Source organism: Anser cygnoides, chromosome 6 (genome assembly GCF_040182565.1).
Source record: "Anser cygnoides isolate HZ-2024a breed goose chromosome 6, Taihu_goose_T2T_genome, whole genome shotgun sequence".
Classification (NCBI taxonomy): Eukaryota; Metazoa; Chordata; class Aves; order Anseriformes; family Anatidae; genus Anser; species Anser cygnoides.
In genome coordinates, this window is record NC_089878.1 from 33,068,842 (window position 1) to 33,089,134 (window position 20,293).

The 20,293-nt window shown below is 38.6% G+C and overlaps 1 protein-coding gene across 2 annotated transcripts in view; it reads left to right on the forward strand.

The window, feature by feature from the left end:
* Positions 1-2,127: 2,127 nt before the first annotated feature.
* The window catches only part of CCDC93 (coiled-coil domain containing 93), a 41,224-nt gene continuing 23,058 nt past the window's right edge, over positions 2,128-20,293 (forward strand). For both annotated transcript variants that reach the window (XM_066999042.1, XM_066999040.1), the window contains exons 1-11: positions 2,128-2,280; positions 3,226-3,339; positions 5,047-5,141; positions 7,536-7,647; positions 11,339-11,437; positions 12,909-12,965; positions 15,987-16,087; positions 16,938-16,977; positions 18,181-18,273; positions 18,740-18,790; positions 19,063-19,149. In XM_066999042.1, the coding sequence (XP_066855143.1) occupies positions 2,239-2,280; positions 3,226-3,339; positions 5,047-5,141; positions 7,536-7,647; positions 11,339-11,437; positions 12,909-12,965; positions 15,987-16,087; positions 16,938-16,977; positions 18,181-18,273; positions 18,740-18,790; positions 19,063-19,149 (891 nt within the window). In that variant the 5' untranslated portion in view covers positions 2,128-2,238. The remainder of the gene's footprint in view (positions 2,281-3,225; positions 3,340-5,046; positions 5,142-7,535; positions 7,648-11,338; positions 11,438-12,908; positions 12,966-15,986; positions 16,088-16,937; positions 16,978-18,180; positions 18,274-18,739; positions 18,791-19,062; positions 19,150-20,293) is intronic.

Genomic DNA, 20,293 nt, shown 5'->3' on the forward strand with positions numbered 1-20,293 from the left:
AGGGAGGTTTTCTTTTTTACATTGTATGCCTCTTGGGACTTTTTTAAGACCTAATTGGTATTTAGAAGATTGATTATCTGAATGTCATAGGGGACAATGACTCTGAATAATCAGGTGGATTTGCATCACAATTAGGTATCGGAAAGCAAAGCTGCTGTAGACTATTTTATCGAGTTTCAAGTAATCAAAGTTGAGTTGTAATGACAATGGAGATGCATTTTTGTATTTTCATGCCTAGCCATATATCAGGTGTAGGAAAATTTCAGCCTTCACTGCAAAGGTGAAAAATGTTTCCAGTCCTCATGATCACATAAACAAAGAGCAAATTAAAAGAAGTAAGTATATCATTTTAATCAGCTTTGTGATGTTGGGTATCAATGCATGAGTTTTAAAGTCTATAGGATTTAGTTAGCCATCTGCCTCCTTTTCTTTACTGTGCTTCAAAAAGCCAACAAAACAGTAAGTTTTCCAGAGTAGGTTTGATTCCTCCCTTGTCTGATACGCAGTTAGTACTTAAGCCTCTAGTTCATACTGTCTTCTGGTTTTTATTTATCCTTTCCCTTTAACGTGCTTCTTTGGAAAGGAATTTTGTGACAGTACCATGGCTCAGGAATCTTGTTTCTAAGTTGATGCTTCTTTTCAGTAGTTGTACTACAACCTGTGTAGGCCAATGCCTCCAAAGGTCCCGTCCACCCCAAACACTGCTTCTGTTCAACTCTTCTTGTCCCTCTGCTTTGTTTCAATCTTTCTCTCCATGACAAGCAAATTAGAACCTTACAGTTCTCTGTGAGTAGAAAGCAGACAAAAAGCAGAAAGCATGTATTGCTCTGGTGAGCATGTTAGCCTCTGGGGCTGCAAAACAGTTTTCTGCAACTCTAATTAAGACATGGCCTGTGGTTATACCAGGACGCAGACTGAGCCAGTCTGGCATATTTTCGCTTTTATTATTATTGTTTTGATCACTCTGTCATAGAAGCAGTCAGTACGGACTTGCTTGTGTATGCTCTGCTGCCCTCCAACGGATGGAAAAGATGCTCTCGCATGGCTTTTCTTGTTACTTCACCTCCCTGAGATGTCTCTAGTTGCAGCCTAATACAGGGTTTATTTCTGATGATGCTCTGTGTATGGCAAAGAGCCTAGAAACTGAACGCCTGGCGTAAATTTGAAGAGAGATCGCCATCAGGTATTTCTGAAGCCGTAGTCAACAAGAGAAGCTACACTGCCTCCAAGCTGTGGATTAGTTTATTTCTGGGCTGTTATCACCCTGCAAATCCTTGTGTATCCACCTAACTTTACTCATGAGTCCAAAGTGCGGGCTGGGTGTTAGGAACTGGTGTCTGACGGCAGCTTTCCAGCCCCTGGCCTTGCCAATGCGCTCAGTGCCACCGCTGGGTGACAGGAGGCCTGCCTTGGGCAGATCTAGTGCTTGCAGATCCACTTGTGAGCTTGTGGTTTCCGTCCACTGGATCTGCCAGTGGAATATGACAGAGGAATATGTATTGCAGTGGAATATCCAGCTGCCTTCCTAGTGGTCCGAACCCACGCGCGGGCCCCAGATGAGCCCCAGGCTCTTTGGACAGTCACTGCAGAGGCAGCACCAACCTAAGGGGGGTTCCTGAGGGGGAAGACCCATCCGCAGGCCAGAAAATATGTATTTATAACAGCCCGCCGCGGCTGTTACTTCACAGACCACTACCAGGCTACACATGAGGGGTGGAACCGCCTAGCAGGGCACGAGGCGTCTCTCGGATCACACCTCTCAGCAAGCTGCCAGACCGCCTCCTTTCAAAAATAAGAACTGAGGGGGAAATACTAAATAAATAAATAAATAAAAAGAATAAATTCGATTCAACCAGCGGCGCCAGGGACGCAAGGGGATCACCTCAGCCCGCCGGGGGCACGGGGGCACCGACGGGTGCCCCCAGGGGCGCTGCGGGCGGGGGCGGGGGCGGGGCGGCGCCGCGGCGGTTGCGCTCCGAGCGGTCACATGAGGCGCCGGGGAGCCGCGCAGCCCCCGCCCTCTTCCCCCCCCCCCCCACATTCCCCCCCCTCGGCCGCGAATGGCACGGCCCGGATGCGCTTGCACGCAAGGAGGGTGCGGGCGAACCATTGAGCGGGGGCGGGGGGACCCGGCAGCTGCCGGCTGGGAACACCCCCTGCTCTCGGGTGTTTGAGGGGGGGGGGTGGGGGGGGAGGAGAGAGGACGTGACAGGCGGAGCGGCCGGACACCGGAGGGCCATGGTCGGCCCCCGGGGACAGGAGAGCCAGGGCCCCCAGCAGGTACCGTAGCAGCACCCCTCCGGCCCTTGCCCCGCCGCTGTGGGGCCGGCACCGGCCGCGGGTGGGCCCGGCCCCGCGCCCTCCCTGCCCCTGACCCCATGAGGGGGTGCCGGGGAGGGGGTCTGGGGGTGCCGGGCTGCGCCCCGTGGGGGGCTTGGCAGGCTTTAACGGGCTCCGTGGGAAGGCGTAGCGGCCCCCTTGGGGTTATTTTTCCCCCTTTCGTTTCCCTCAGAGGGTAAATGGGAGGGGGGGGGGGGGCTGTGAGGTGGGAGCCCCCCAGCACCGTTGGCTAGCGCTGGCCTTGGGCTGAGAGCTTGGGTGCGCTGCGCCTGTGGTAAGGCACGAATATTCTGGTAGCTGGGGGGATTCATCCTATATCGTGGTGAAAAACCACTTCACAAGAGTGTGCTGATAAAGCTTTAGGGCATTGGAACTATCCAGACTACCCGTCTCGAAAAAAAAATAAACTAGTTTAGTTTTTGTTACCGCCTTCCTTTGCATTTGCTTAAAATTGCATTACTTGAAAGGTGGAAATCCGCAAAAAATTATCTACCTGTTTTTGTAAAAATATTACAGAAGTGCTAATGTGACTGTTCTGTTTTGTGAACCCTGAAATTGAAAGAGATGTGCAAAACAGAGAATAAATGAACTGTCTTATGGCCACAGGAGCAAAAACTATCAAGTGTGAGTCAAGCTGTGGACCCGGAGTTTGAACAGCAAAAGCAGATTAAAGTATTTAAATGTGTGGAGAAAAAGAAAAAAGTGATGTTTAATCCGTGCAGAAATGCATTACGTATTTAATGTTTTTCAGTTTAATGACGGAATTGTTAATGGAAGTCTAGAGTTTCCCTGATATGTCTCTGGTGTTAGGATAAAGCCTGGGAAACATTCACTGGAAGAATGGAAGAGAAATACTGAATTAGTGTTGTATTGTTCATTTGTCAGGTTGAAACAAGAGAAGATGAGGAACAAAACATCAAGTTGACTGAAATTTTGGAACTGTTGGTGGCTGCTGGGTATTTCCGAGCAAGAATCAAAGGGTTATCACCCTTTGACAAGGTAAGACCAATGCAGTACTTTTTAAAAATCTTTTTTTTTTTTTTTTAAGTATATGTGGGTTACATTTTTTTCCAAGTTAGTTTAGCAATTCTAGTTGATTTTTTTTATTTTTATTTTTTTTTAAAGACACTTGCAATGCAAGAGGCTTTCCTATGTAAATGATTCTGCAAATGAGCCCCTTTGAGACAGGTCTCCTCTGTCTTGTAAAACATTTTTATGCAGCAAGGCCTGTTTTAAAAGAGACAATTGTAAGAGCAAGCAAATTGCTGATGTGCTTTTCTATGCATATTATGGCTTAAGTTAGAGTCGTATACAGGGAACTTTGCTCCTCTCTGAACTGCAGTTAAAATTGCTAGAAAATATTTGGAGATAGCAACAATGCTTTTTACAAAGAAGTATTCATTAATTAGAAACGAGGAAGGATTTGGCTCGAGAGGCTTTGTGAAAGAATGGAATAGCTCACTTAGTGAGGTTATTTTGGGGCTGTTTTTATGTGTCTTTAGAATGTCACGTATGTCAACCTTTCATTGTCCTAGACAGGAAGTATGTGATACCAACAGGGAGTGGAGTTCAGGCTGAAAAGAGATTTCTGAATTGTTCTAGTGCTGACTTGGTGAGAAATTCCTGAACCAAGGTTTGACCACGCAGAACTATGGCACAGTCTTTAAATGGACACTTCTGTTTTCTGCTGTTCCTTCCAAAGTAGCACAGCCCTGCTTTGCAGTACGGTTTTAGTTTCCACAACCTGCGTGGGGTTACTGACCTTGGCTGTTAAGGAGACTGTGCACACAGCCATAAAGTAGTTTCAAGGAGACTGCCTTAGGATGGGATGTTGTTGCACTTATGTCTAGAAGTGGAAGCATCAGGTTTATACTTGCCTAAATATAATTGCAAAGCTACCATTTCATGACAATGCTCAACCTTTACAAAATGAGTGTTGCTATTGAAAAGGAGCTGGCTGCTAATATAAAAAGGGTACTGATTAACTGTTTTAGACTGGAATGTGAGAGGCCTATAGGGTATTGCAAGGTTTTCTAATACCCAAATTTGGTGTGTGACATGAAGTTATTTCACATTTAATCCCTTCTTTATGCTCATTGTCTTTGCATATATTTAGGTTATCTTGCATATGTTTTTGTAAGGTTGTCATTAAATGTTCAAGTAGTTTATGTAAAGTTGATGAGATGGCTCAGGAGTTTAAATATGCTTAAGGATCTCTAGGAATAGGGTCTGAAACAGATTTCTATAGAGTTAGACATTTCCATTACAATGTTTACACTGTGCTTAGCAGTTGGTGTTGCAAACGTCAGCAAGCAAAGAATAACAGTAACAACAGTATTGTTAAATATATTAATGCAGAAATTAAGATCCTTTATAAAATTTTGGTGTGGAATTATTGTATTGTATTACGTGTGTACATAAATATTTATCCCATAACTATTTTAAAACTAATATCTAAGGCTAATAGAGTAATTTAGGGCATCATTAATTGTTCTGGCCTTTTTCCACGCCTTTTGTACATGGATATTGTAAGTAGAAGTTGATATATGCTTTCTATCCATATGAATTTCAGTCTGTATATAAGAGTAGTGAGGATGGAGAAATTACGAAGCTGTAGTTTCTAAAATAAATAAAGCCTTTAAGATATGTTTGTTTTTACCTCTTCAGATTGAAGTGGAACTAACCATGCTTTTGATCCTTTGGTAGGTTGTAGGTGGCATGACATGGTGTATCACTACTTGCAACTTTGATATCGACGTTGATTTATTGTTTCAGGAAAACTCTACTATTGGTCAAAAAATGTAAGTTGTTGAAATGACAAAAGTGGTATTTTTTTCTTCTTAGACAAGGAGAAGGGATGGGGGAGAATTACCTGATATTTACCTGTTTATAACAAAGTCAGAGTTTTTCCTGCTTCTCAAGATCATCCTTTTTCAAAACAGTCTGTGGGTTTCTGGATTGCTCAGACTGTAGTTCAATGAGCTGCAAAACCAGAAGGAAGCTTATTCCAAAAAAGGCAGTTACCCCCTCTGCGATGCCATGTCTGTGCATCCCTACTAAGCAGTGAAAGCATTTATGTGGCTGCACGACGAACTGGATTGGGAACTGATCCAGCTTAAAACCTACCAAAAAAAAAGGAAAATAGTTGTAACATGAATCAGTTCCTGGCTCCAGTTCTCTGTGCAGCTGCACAGATGCTTGTGCTGGCACAAGAGGATGATGCAGAAGCCAAAACAAAGGGCAGAGAGAGACCACGCTGCTGGAAACTGGGGAATGCAACATTAGAAGACCTTCCTTGAGTTCTGTGTCTGCTGTGTTGCTGTGTAAATAACCTTTGGTTCTTCTTTCTGGTTCTGGGTTGGAATTGGAGGCATCAGCAAACGGAATCTAAATTGCTGCCAAAACAGTTACCTACTGTGATGATGACCTGATGAGACCATTTTGGTTTTATGTCATTTCTTATGCATGGAACTTAATTGTAAGCCAACCAATTCCTGTATTAGGGATCATTTATGCTGAGAAAGGGAATAATTCTAAACGCCGTAATTTTTTTTTTGTGTTTCTGTGATGAGCCATAATTAAAGTTTGCAGGAAGTAAGAATAGCCTGTCAAATTACAGTTGCATGAAGAGACCTATTTGCTCAACATATTTGGAAAGAACATTTTCCTGTGCTGTTTTCTCAAAAGTCATTTAGCATTGGCAAGGCTTTAACACATTTTAAAATAACGATTTGTTGGTTTTCCGTTAAATTTAGAAATACTCAAATCATCATAGCTAACTACATAAAGCATTGGTAAAAACACAAAATTAAATTTAGACTGAATGAAGATGGTGGTAGTGTGGTTTTGGTTTTAACTGCCAAGAAAATGTTTCTTATCTTTAAGAACAGCTGAATAGGAAATAATTAAGTTGTTCTGAAAATGTTCTTTTATCTTTCTAGCTGACTGTATGTAAAACTGGTGAAACAAAAAACAGGCTCATCTCCCAGAACAGCAAAAATGATTTATTTATATTCAAAGTCACACGAGTATAGTCAATTGTGATGGTCTGTAATGTTTAAATGAATGGTGGGTCAGTGCTTCTGTGATCTCAAGATAAGGAAAACTTGTGTTTTCTCAGTATTGTTCTGAAAACATTTTGATAGTGTCTTACTAAATTGCTATGTCAACTATTAGAAATGTTGAAATAAGCATGGAAACAAATTAGGAGATCTTGCATCTGTTGGATTAAGTAACTTTTTAAAACTACGTTTGCTGAGCATTTAATTACACCACTGAGAGACAGTGCTGTTTCTGTGTAGTAGAATAGTAGTGTGGCGCCATAGTGGAAACTGTCTTAGAACTGAGTTCTGTCAGATTCTCACGTCTCTTAAGTTTTCAGGCTCCATTCCCAGGCTCTGGTCTCTCTTATCCCTCTCACTGCCCATTTATTCTTTCAGAGTACCAGTTATCCACTGGGGCAGCGCAGAATATCACTGAGGTCAATACTGGACCACTTAATTATTTTCCTTCTTGGAAAAATAATTCTAATTTTTGCAAGTACAGTGTTCATACTCAGTGCTGACACCTGTTTTTAAAATGTGCTTGACAGTAGGCAACAAAAAAAAAGTCTTGCTCTAAAATAAGGGATTCTGTAGAAGGCGAATGGTGTTCTTGTAGATGAATGAGTAACCCTTTCATTTTATCAGCTCGTACCTGAACTGTAGGATGTGATGGTTGCTAGCAAATTTGGTTTTATTCACTTCAAACCAGAACCATATGAAGTATACTATGTGCTTAACTATTAGATGCAACACACATTTATACTCATAAAATTTCAGTAGTGGCATTGAGATATTTTGGCAGTTTTATTAAGCAGGCTTTTAAGCCCTTAAAAGTGCATATCTTAGTCTTTCTTTGAGCGCCTGTCTTAAAGCTAGTGTTTCATCATGCATGCATATATTATATCTACAAACACCTTTTCATTCCATCTGAGATGATGAGGGTTTTAATTAGCTCTTTATGGACTGATAATAAATAGCACAATGTAAAAGCTATTCTGTAAATGCATTTGATTGCTTTTCACAGCTGTGTACAATGGAAGCCACTAGAGGGAACCTTCTAACTGCTAATTGTGTTTGCAAAAATCATTTGAAATTTACAAAAGAAGAATGAAGCATAAATACATTTGTGGTTTTGTTTTGTTTTTATAATAGTGCCTTAACTGAAAAAATTGTGTCAGTATTGCCAAAAATGAAGTGTCCTCATCGTTTGGAACCACATCAGATCCAGGGACTGGATTTCATTCACATATTTCCTGTTGTACAGGTAATAGTCAATATTTTGCTGAGAAAGGCCCTAGCATTTGCATAAAGATATTAACAAAGATTTATGTTATTGTTTGTCTCTTTACTTAATTTTGGAGTAAATAATGACAGATGTACTTTAAATGAATGCTTTTGAAGAACTGAGTGGCACTGTAGATGATCCATGTTTAAGAAAAACACAAACTCTAAATTCTTTGAAATGGACTCATTCTGCCTCTTGCAGAACTTGTCTGCTTAAAGAAACTGAAATTTAAGCTTGTTTCAGAACCTGGTAATCTATTTTGTCAGACTGGGAAATAGAACAAGTATCTTACAGCCTATCTTTTAAGTTTACCGAGTGAGTTATGCAGGTAGTGACACAAACAGCAGGATGTCAATAAGATGAAAGCCAGCTGGGGTTGTTTCTTTAAACATAATTAAGCATTTCTTTTCTTCCCCTGTTGGTATCTCTTGAAGACTGGGTAGAAAAATAAATTTCTGACATGTGATCCTATTACTGTGTATTTGTTGAGCAATACTAACCGACTGCATGCATGCTCACAGTTCTTCATTTTATTAAGGTTGAAGCTAACATGTGATATGTTGCGCTTATGTGGTATCTAAAGAATCCTTGGTATGCTGTTATCGTTCTTCAGATTTTGCTTTTCATCTGCACACAAGAATGTAGCCCTGATAAATAGGGAAGGTGAAGACAGGTCAGCAAGCTTTCTCATTAAGTATCTCTTTTCCTCTTTCCTGTGAAAGAGTGTAGCAAGGAAGAATTTAATCAAATTCTACTTTGTAAGAAGTGGGGAAAACTTCCTGTTGTCTCTTTCTTGTTATCTTGTAGTGGGAGGCTCTGGAGGAAAACCACACTTAGCTGTCTTTCCCACAAAAAAAAAAGTGTGGTGTATGCTACTGTAATAAAGCTTTCAAGCTGTGCTCATGCTGCCTAAAGTGGGAAGTTTGTGTATTGTCAACGTGAGTTTTTGCTTCTAAATTTGTAACTTTCTACCAAAAGAACCCTACCCTAGATTCATTTTTTGCCCTGGTCAGTTTAAAATAATAATAAATGGCTACATTTATCATATGTAAGACTTATAGGAAAAATAATTCCTGTCCTAAAGTGAAAACAAACTATTTCTCCTGTTGTAAAAACGTAGCTTCAGGAATTCTTTTCTCTGACCTGCTTTGTCAAAAATTCTGATTAGAGATACTACCTCTGAAAAGGAAAATAAGGAAAATACATGGTTTTGAAGCAGGAGGGAAGACAGCTTCTGGATTTCTGTGATAGCAGTGATTCTCAGTCTTCATAGCTGGCCAGTAGGCAGTATATCTAATCCATGCCTGGTGAAGAAGAGTTTCTTGATGACCTAAGTTGTTGTTTTTTTCATGTGTAGAGGATCTTTTTCAGGAAACATGGCTTTCCCTCAGGTTCCTGTATTCTAGAAGACTGTATAAGATCTATAATAGGCCTACTACACCATGGTGTGTAGGAATTCTGTGTTTGATAATGACATTTGATTCGATGCCATGTTAAATTCAAGATTCTGCTTACTGTCTAAATTGCAAGTCAGTCCCCAGATGATACAGAAGCTTTTTCCTTAGCTCAGCTCTGTGTCCCAAAAGGTCTTCCACTGTGCAAGTTAGTCCAGTGAACTTGATGGCAGGAATTTAGCTGAATCCTTCTCTACAAGAGGAATTGAGATTGAGCTGGCTCACTGCCACGGACTGTAGCTAAATAAACAAAAAATAGACTTTAAAAATGGGAACCCAGTGAGCAGATACGGTGCTGTTCTTCCTGCTAACTTTTCTCTGCAGACATAAGCAAAGTTATGTACAAAATCTTGTGTTGGGATGTGTTTTGTAATTAATAGCCTGTGTTTTCAGCTCCCTCGTTTTCAGTGTAGTCCCCTGGCTTTCCAGGGATTCACGGTTGTAGCACAGAAAACTGTTGCTGGCTCAAACTTGGATCCCAAGCATGATCTGATCTCTGATATGACCTGCTGCACAGGCTGTCAACAGCCCACAAGATTTGTCTCCTCCAACATTATTTAAAGTGTACTTGAGTCTCCTGTGGCTTTTTGTGTGGTCTTATAAATGTCTGAAGAAATGTTTTTTCTTACACAGGCATGTGGTTCTTCTTGAATGCTTCATAGGCTTAAAGATGCATCTTTTCATGGTGTTGCTGTAGTTTGTGGAAAAATATTAATATCTATAACAGGGAAATTTGATAGAAATGAGCATAGCCTAGTTGTAATGGCTTCTACCTGGGGTACAACCAATATTACTGGGATGAGGTCATGTCCTAAGTGGTGTCCTGTGCCATGGACTGATGATACAAGACAGGTTCCGTGTTGGTTTCTGGCATGGGGAGCCGATAACATTTTCTGTTCAGCTTGCAATTGTGTCAAAATCCAGGCCGTCTGCCCCCATTCCGACCGTTAAAGATGAATGCTGTGAACAGTTGAAGCTTGCTTTGTAGGAGGATGCCCAAGGACTGTAAAAAGGCCACGTGGACTATTAAGTTGTTTGTTTGAAAGTATGCTCCCAAGGACGGCATCTTTGGAGTAAAGAGGGTTTTCCTGCTTGCATGCAGAGTGTAATCATATTTTTGTATACATGCTATAAATCTAATACTTTCTGGAATCGAGGGATGTATTGCATTTTCAGTATGGCCTGTGCAGTACAAAGACAGTATTGATGGCTTGTGTAGCACAGCAGAGTTTTGAGTTTAAGTATAGAATTCTAGGCAGCAAAACTTAGAGCCTATAGCTGAGGCCTTGGTCTGGTGAGTTTTCAGGTGTGTTGGCTTTTCCGTAGTGTAGATAAAAATGAAAAGCCAGAAAACTGAAGTTTTGACATTTAAAGTTGCAGGCTAAAAGAATAATGTTTGAAGTGGCCCATGTCCATTTGTATTTCACAGTTGCTCATCATTTTCTTTTTTTATAATAAATCTAGTCGACATACAAATATTTGGATTATAGAAATCCATATAGGCAAAATCCTAATGAGCTTTGCTTGTAGTTGTAAAGATTTCATATGTTTTGTTTATGAATTGAGTACTATGAATTCCTACTAGCTGAGGTTTGCAATAATTTTTTCCATACTTATTATAAGAAATATATTGGTATATAAAAGCAATTCAGTATAGGGGAAGTTGTAGTGCAGGCTAAATATAGGAGAAATCATGCAAGAGCATAACTAATTCTGTAATATACTACTTACAAATAGCTATTCAGAAAAGTTGTTTTTGGAGTACCAGGCCCTGTTCCAAGAAGTGTTTAAGGGAAGGCAGTTTTGATCTTTAGACTGTTGAATCCCACTGTAGTATGAACTCTGTGGATCTTTGAGGTTTGCATGGTTCAATATATTTCAGCAGGATGAAGAATGTTTGTTTTATAGACAAAATTCTGAATGTAAGGATAGCCATGTGACTTCTTGGAATTTCTTACTAGGTATGTGATTTCTTCTTTTGTTATCTTTTTAGCCCATCAAAGAATAGCAAGCATGAAACTTATAGAAAGGCTAGTTCTGGATCGTTTTGTTAGGAGTAGGTCTATCAGTTACCATGCTTAAACATAAATGTTCGTTTGTGTGCTTAACATGTGCTTTTAGCTTTTATCATGTATTAAAAGCAATTATGAAGCCATTTGCTGGTCGCTGCTGTTGTTTTTCTTCCTCTTTCCACTGACTAAAAACTTCTTTTTCAGTGGCTGGTAAAACGTGCAATAGAAACAAGGGAGGAAATGGGAGACTATATCCGGTCTTACTCTATATCACAGTTTCAAAAAACACACAGACTTCCAGAGGTAAGGTCAAAGCTAGTTCTTTTTTCTATTACAGTGTGTCAAATGCATAGGTACAGTGTCAGCTTCACAGCTCTGAAAGCCAGCATGGATGTACCAGAGTTGTTTAGACTACGCTGATATACATCAGGCTGTGGGGTTTTGCCTTTGCTATCCCTTTGTTAATGGGTCCTAGAGGAATCCATGTACAGATTCAGCTGGGGAAAAAAAAAATTTTAAACTTCGTTGTGGCAGAAATTTATAGGTGTTAGTTAACTTTTGCTTAGTATTTGCCCTAATTTTTCAGCAATATTTGTTAATTCTCTGTCAATGTTGCTTGCCAGGTAGCTTGCTCCTGGAGTGCATATAGAGCCATGCAGTGTATCCAGGCTAACTGTATGACTAGAGCTACGCTGCCTGAAATACATTCTGAAACACGTGGCATGCTGTAGAGAAGCTGATCTATCTAAACGAGTATTGTTATGTTGTGAATGCTGTGCATAGGTATAATGCCACTTATGACTTAGGTCGTATTTTAATGTGCTCAAAGTCAGCTCTTTGTCTCCATGGATCCAAAGAACAAATCTGTTCTTGAAAACTAGATGCCTGAAAAACTGAACTTGGGAAAGACAGAAGGGGCACTTTTGTGAAAAAAGTGGTACTTTTCTCTCTTCAAAATATGATTGCCAGAGGAGTCAGAGCTGCAGTTTTAACCAGAAGTGCAAAGAGGAACCTTTGAGGTGTTTGAGATATCTTGGTCAAATTTCTTCTGCTTGTGACAACAGTCAAATGCTGCCAGCTTTGAAGTTACATGCTTAGAACAGTGATGTGATCCTTTCCTCTTCTGTTGAAACTCTTCCTGTTCTGCAGTACTGATACAGAACTTTCTTGGGCCAGGGGGAGAGCTGGAGTGAGCTTGGATCTCTGCATATAGTGCAGAGCCATCAGTTCTGTTTGTGCATATCCTGAGGAAGTTCCATACTTAGAAACAAATCTTTTGGTTCTGGGTTTTAATTCTTTAATATCATTAAAGGTAGATATCCCTAGTGTTGGGAATGACAGCAGAGTTTTATTAGTTTGAGTGCTGTGGGTTTTTTGTTTTTTGTTTGATTGTTTTTTCTTGATTGTTATTAATGCTTGGGAACTAAAATGATAGGGGAAACTTCTTTCTTTCACACTAAGCTTGTCCCAGCTTTTTTTTTTTTTGTAGTGTGGTAATGGTTGGAGGTTCCAGTAGTGGGCTGGGATTGCATTTTTGTCAGGTACTATATAAACAAAGAACAGAAAGACTGCTGATCTGGATATGGTTTTAAAGACCTACTTACCTATCTGATGAGAGAAGCAAATACTTTTCTGTTGCAGGAAATCGCTAGTGTTTCACCAAACTATTGGTCAGCTCAGTTAGAAAGCATTTGACAAATTTGCTAAACTCGTTGCAAAAGTTGAGAATTAGTCTCATTTTTTTGTATTTTTAATCACTTCTTACATTTTGCAGGATGATGAATTTATGCAAAGAAAAGAGAAGGCCGTCAAAACAGTTACTGATATCTTTGTAAGTATATTATTTTTTATGATCAAGAAGCAAGCAATTTTAGTAATGAAATCACTTTGCTGAGGAATAGAAGTGGTTTTAGGGCTCAGATTTATGTCCTAATAAGCTGTTTTTTAAAGTATATTCTATCCTGTTAATGTGTTTATTCAGGAGAAGCTGTCTGAAAAGGAGGAATGCAATCTATTAGCAGCACACAGTTACCTAGTAAATGTCAGCTCTGTTCAAGTGTCTTGTCCAAAGTCCCATGGTTCTTGGTAGGGTTTTCTTTACATGTCTACCAGCATGTTTTCTAAAATTGCTTTTCAGAGCTCAGAGAATGACACAGCAAAGGTGAAATAGGTTCAGGTATGCCAAATTGGGTGTTTCTTTGTTAACTGAAGAGAGTGAGTTCCCTTATCTGGTATGCTACGGCTGTTACTTTGAAATTCATAGATCGTGGCCCTGGAATCAGCTGTGTATGTGTCCACTTCTGCAGCCAGGGGAATAATTCCATAGTCAGGGTCCAAGAATGGGACAGATAATGGAAGTCAAGGATGACAAGGTACAGCCTGGTTTGATACTATTTTATACTGCTCAGCTGGCTTGTCTGAATCTCTCTGAATAGCTCTCCTGGCTTTGAGCATGCTGGCTGCTCTCCCCAGTTTGGATCTATCTGCAGAGTTGATGAAGATGTGTTCTGTCTTTTCCTCTGGATTACAGGTCTCTAGTATTTAGGTACATCTTCACGGTAGAAAAAATTTTGACATTTGTTCATCATTGCTCAGGGTATCAGACAAGCACCTTTTCACTAAATATATGCGCTCTGTCAGGATTATAGCCTCTACCGCTGGCACCTGATCTTCTTATCAGAAGATTAATTCATGAGATCTTTTAAGGTGTCAACGCATGAGTGCAGTCTATAGGGAAATGCACAGGGAATTTTAAGGGGAGAAAGCATGCAAGCTTTCCTATCTGTCCATAGGAACTGGAAGAAAGGGTATAAGCTCAAGACTCTTTTGCAGGTCACCTTTAAATCACTGTGCATTGGAATTGGAAGAGAAATCAATTCTCCTAAAGGAGAGAACCAGCAAGAGTGAAAGATTAGTCTGTTGTATGAATTCATTATTAGACCTGGGGTCTAAGGACCTACCTTTTCTCAAGGGGACAATACAATGAGATTTATGGTCATAACCAGGTCTAAAGGTTAGAAAAGGGAATATTAAATGTCAGTAATGCTTACTGGGATAAGAAGTACTGCTACTGAAAGGTGAATATCTAGTAAACAGATTCTCTGGTTTTGCTCAAGTACTCAGTTATCTAATACCAAGACTAAAGTTCATGGTATGATGTCTATTCTTTATATAGCACAAGTATAGTATACAATACCACCATAAAAACTAGAATTATTTTTATGATTTCTACTGCTTTTCTGTCAGTGTTGAAGTACGTGTTATGGGAGATTCTTGATCATAAAAAGCATGTTCATTGTGATGGGCAAAAATGTAACAAGATTTAATAACTAGAAACAAAGATGACTGAAATTCAGATTGGAAATGAGGTATAAATTGTAGAGAATAACTGGCAAAGTCCAGATAAACTTGCCAAGAAATACTATTTTCACTTGTTCAAAATCTCTACTTTGGGATTACATGTCTTGCTGAAACAGCTTTCAATCTTTTTTAAAGGTTATGGTTCAAGAATTGCTTGTTGAAAATCATAGTTCGTGTTGTGTAAGAAATCATATCAAGCAAAAAATGATCTTTCATTTTCCTTTACAGTCTTTGCAACTTTTTGCATTGAATCTTTTGTCTTGTGTGAATATAGTTAATAGTTTGAAGTTAAGCATATGTAGGAAAAGCACAAGCTTTTCATTGATTTCAGCATTTGTTTTAGTAATGTATTTGTTTTAACCATTTTAAGCCTAGCCATCAAAGGACTTTAAGTTATTTCAATGTAAAACAAACCAAAGGGAGCGGACCATTCCTTTTTGCTGTTGGCTCTTTGGTGATGATGATGATGATGTGATGAGCTGATGTGAATTCCCTCTCAGGAAAAAAGGATGAGAGAAAATGTCAATCTAATTGATTTGGGATGTGAACTTTTTTTCTGGTGTTTTGACATCAAATGAAATCATAAAATTATCTCTGACGTCATAGGTTCTTGGTTAATGTCCCTCTCCACCCACCATGCCTTTGCTAGCAGGATGGTACTGAATACTACAGTTCGAGTAACTTAAAAATCTTTGGTCTGGCAACAGGAAAGATGCATTTCAGGTTCACTGCACCCTAATCTGTTGTAAAACAAAATTAATTCCAGTTAAAGTCAATGTTGTCTTAGTTCCAATTTTTAATTTTGGGAAAGCTAAGGATCCCCTGATTTATTTATTTATTTATTTAGTCCGTGCTTGGGCTGGAATATTTTTTCTATTGTTGGTAAAGAGGCTTTTAAACTGTATAATTGATCTATATGGAAAGAGGAAGAAAAAAGTTACTACTTCAATGTAGTAACATATTTCATATGCCATACTTACAGTGCTGTAACAGTTGTGTCCCTGTTAACAGTCTAACAGGATAATACCTCTGACCTTTTGTTTCCACTTTGTTTTTAAATTAAAAGTAGCTCTGTCAGCACAAAACAGTTTTCACAAATCCTTGTTTTGTTTGACGGGTTGTTGTCCAGCTATAGCATCACATTGGGATAATGTGAGACAGAAACACTTTAGTATCAGACTTAAGATATTTTTCTTCTTTAAATTGCAATGCGATTAAGGAGATAATAAACATGATTTTTTTAAACTATTAAATAACTGTTTATAGTTGTTTTTAAACATGGAAAAACAGATCCTGTAACAAAGTCTTTAGAAATAAATTTAGTAAGATTTTATTGTGTATTTCCAAAAATGATGAAGTCAAGGATGTTTATTTTAGTAAATATATTGAGTTGGAAAGCAACCAGTGGTATATATCAGTCTAGATAGCAATGCCACACTTACTTAAAAATAAATTCTTTCTACAAGCTCTGAATTCATTTACTGTCTTACAGGAGGTTTACAAACCCCAGAGAAAATACAAGCGTCAGAAAGGAGCTGAAGAACTGCTAGATGAAGAATCAAAGGTTCATGCTACGCTTTTGGAATATGGCAGGTGAAAGATTTCATTTGATTGCCTGAGTGTTTTGTATTATGTCTCTTTAGAAGTATTCCATATAAAAATTGGTGTGGTGGTTTCTTTAATACTACTTGAGAATCATATTGTTTCAGATTTACTCTAGTTTGGTTTCAGACTTTGTTTACTCATCCTGTAAATTCCCTGGGAACTGGAGAGTCATCTTATATATGTGTACAATGCCTGATACAGTGGGAACCCACTTTCTGACTTTGTCCCTTTAGCAGGTTATGTTTATTGAACATACTTGTTCTTTGCTCCATAAAAATAGCTTATGCAATGATGGCAATACTACTGTTTTTACAACACAAAACAATACAACTCATGTCAAATTTTTAACCTCCAAAAAAAAAAAGTAGAAAAGTTTGAGTATATCTTTTAAGATTTGAATACTGTGCTTCAGAAAGACGTTGCAGGTTCATTTAAAAAAAAAAAAAAAAGTGACTGGTTTTCTGGGCCATAGAGATTACACTAAGAATATCATAAGGCCTTTCCTGAGTTCATGAGCTAATAGCTCAGGATTAATTTCCAAATGGAAAGAGCATCACTTCTTCCTTCCAGTAACTTTACATGACAGTATTTTAGGCAAAGTCTAGATTTGCAGATCATAATGGAAGAGCAGATTGAGTTTGAAAATATTCTGCAAATACGCTGCACTACCTGCTTATTTAGTTTATTTGAAACATTCCAAAACTAACCTGAACCTGGCTTCATATATATATATATATTTTTAATAATCCAGTTTTTAGTGCATTTTTATGTTAAAAACTGATGGAAATTTAATTTATTTGTGGAAGCTGGAAACAGTAATTCTTTCCTGTTGTTTTAGGAGATACGGATTTAGCAGGCAAGCAGGAAAAACAGAACAGGTAAAAAAAAAAAAAGATCCAGTTGGGAGTGAGTGGGTGGGTAGGTGGGTGTCTGTGTGTTAATGGCATATCCTGTCTGCTACATGAGTGATGAGTATCTTTTAGCTAAGTGTTCCATGGTGTGGTAATTGAAGGAGGGGAGCGGTGGTGTTGTGTTGTACTTTTCTTTTGAAAGAATCACACTGCTCAGTAAAAAATTTTGCAGCCATTTATTGCATACAGGTCATTTAATGTGAAAGAGAAACGTAATACCATGCCGTAAATAAATAGTGGTGCCTCGTGAAAAGTAGGATCCTTTTCTATGCTTTTGATGACAATGGAATCATAAGCTATCTTAGTCAGAGTATTTGCAGTGTTATTATTTCAGTGTAGATACTACTTTAGGTACAAGTTTTTATTATAGACAGAGATGATGAAGAAATGCATCAATTATGTCATGGACTCAGCAGTAAATTGAGCATGTTAAGGTTGCCCTTATTCATTATCTCAACATTCCACATACAAATTTAGCATTTACAATTTATACATTGAGATGTTTCCAAATCTCAGCGTACCTCTTTTTCCCTCAAAGTAACTGCCAGGCTGCAGTAATGTTTTATAGAGTTCATTTTGTTTGTTCATCAACTTGACTGTCTTTGAAATGTTATATATTGCAGCCATCATGTTTGTTGTGTGAATTGAGTCACCAGTAAGGCAGAACTAGAATATGAAATAGATTAGTGAGGCAATGGAGAGACCTAGAAATTGAGTTGGTCTGTCACCAATTCTTGTTATTTTAGTGGTATAAATTCCTGTGATTAAATTAGGCAATTCTATGCTTTTTTTTTAAGTTGCATGTTTATCATGCAAATGTTAAGTTATTAAAAATATATATTTTGGTCAAAAATTACAGCTTTACCCTCTATAGCAGACATTTTGGTTTAGACAATTGCCTTGTCGAATTGGTAGTTTCCAGAAGAATATGGAATAAGAGATCTTTGCCCTGGAAGTGTCCGTAGCAAGCCAGAGATGCTGTGTCAAAGACCTTCTGAATGCTTTTGAAATCAGTGAGGGATGGCATGAAATGGAGTGTGGGGATGTTCTGGTAGCTGAAATATTTTTATAAAAGCAGATTAGTTATGTTCCATTTTTTCCTTCATGTCTGTATTAGTACTTTACATTACATGGACTAGATATAATTGTTTCTTAATTTCTCTTTAAAAGGCTGAAGATAAAAAAATTGTGGTACCTTCAGGGCTCGCAGCATCAGGAAAAGCTGAGCCTTGTGATGAAGATGACCTTCAAGCTGCTGAAGAGGTGTGCCATGTACTGAAGTAGGCATGGATGTAACTAGCTTGGGTGGAGGGCAACAGTTATCTGTGCCCCTCCTTCCTCTGTTGGAAGGAAAAATTAGGTGCTTAGCTGAAGGGAGAGTTGCTTTCCAGAAGAGTATGGAACTTGAAATCAATGTACAGGAGTTAAATATTTATCGATATTCGATACAAAAAAAAAAAAAAGAACTTCGGTTTTGGAATTTGAGCATTTTTAGGAGGTCAGTTTTTGGCTTGATACTGGGTTCTGAATACCGTGAGTTAGACTGTACTTTTGTAAAGAATTTTCCTTTATTCGGTAACTTCATTGACCTCTGAATTAACTTTCATAGACTTACTGTCCCGTTACGTTCATTAAAATGCATGTTACGCAATGTTAGTTGTATACATATGCCACTGTCACTAGGCAGAAATAAATATTTTTATGTATAATACCTCATATTTTGTCCTAGCTTCGCATTAAAACTCTGATGACTGGAATGGCTGCAATGGCAACAGAAGAGGTAAGCATCTAAAACTGATACAGCTTTGTTTAAATCGTTGTTAGTTATGTTTTAGTGGTCACTGTTCAGATTCATCATCATCAGTGTTTCCTACTTCATCAGGCTCTGTAGTACATTAATATGTGGTTATAGGGGCGATTTTTGTCCAATGTAAAAGTTTTCTATGTTCCTGTTAACATTAGAGTTTGAGGAAATTGCCATATAAAAAAAGCACAGGCAGTTCAAAAACTCCAAATGTTTTTTTTATTTCTTTTACTTTGATACCCTTGCAGGGCAAATTGACAGCAAGCACGGTAGGACAGATAGTTGGACTCCAATCAGATGAGATCAAGCAAATAGTGTCAGAATACGCTGAAAAGGTAAGTGTTATGTGGTTATGATTTACCAAATAGTGTTTGATAATTAATTTATTTAAGCTTCTAAATTAATTGCTATGATTCTCCTAAAACAACACTGTTCCATATATTGTGTGCATGACAGCACAGTCAGGATTCAGGGAAGTGTTTTAATTAGACTTAAATATGCACAAGCTTTTGGCATGAGAGTGCATATTCTGTTATTGCATATATGAGTAGTTTGGCTGTTAAGCACCTGCTTAAACTTGCTCATGAATAAAGAAAGGCCTGAGCTGATACCTATTGAAACCAGAGGCCTGAATGCATTTGAAAATGTTAAACGTTAAGTGCAGGAATAGGGTTCTGCGGGACTGCTCAGAGAAAAATCTATGCCTACTCCACTCAGATTGTTAGACACTGGGATCTTACTTGCACTGGGCACCGTTCATCAGTCATATGCTAGGTCTCTCATTCTGAATCTGGTATTAACAAAAAACAAATCTTTGCTCTTATAAGTCAAGGCGATTAACCGTGTATATTAGCTCCATTCATTGTGTTCAGCAGTGATTGTTTTCTTTACAGTAATGTGAGGAAGAATTCTGGCTCTTAGAGCAATTAATACATATAATACATCACTGCCAGTTATGAGTTATAGGTCGCTCTTATTTGTCCAATAGTCTTCTCATATTTCTTCCTTTTTGTTGACACTTATGAGGTATGGAGCTTTCCCATTTGGGAGATAAACCCTATAACTCAACAGAGTCTATAGCAAATTCTTGGCCTTTCTTTATTATAAAGGATTGGAAGAACAGAAGCCCAGGGGTCATATTTCAATGTTACATTTCTTCTGTTCTGAGAGAAGGCAGCAAGACCTTGACTATTACAGTAGAACAATGATTAATACTCTGGGAAGTAAGAACTGATTCAAGTCAAACCAAAAATATATCGCTTTTCAGATCTACTGGATATGATGGAAAAGAAATGTTGTGTATGTGTGTATGCATACACCAGCAAAAGAGAATTAAAGATGTTATCAAACAGCTTATTAAAGCATCAACAATGTTTGGATATGGTTCTAATAGTTTTAACCCCTTCTAAGTATTCCTAGTCTGAAGAGAAAGGTGGTTCTTATTTGTCAATCAGAATCTTAATAGGTTTCACAGGCCCA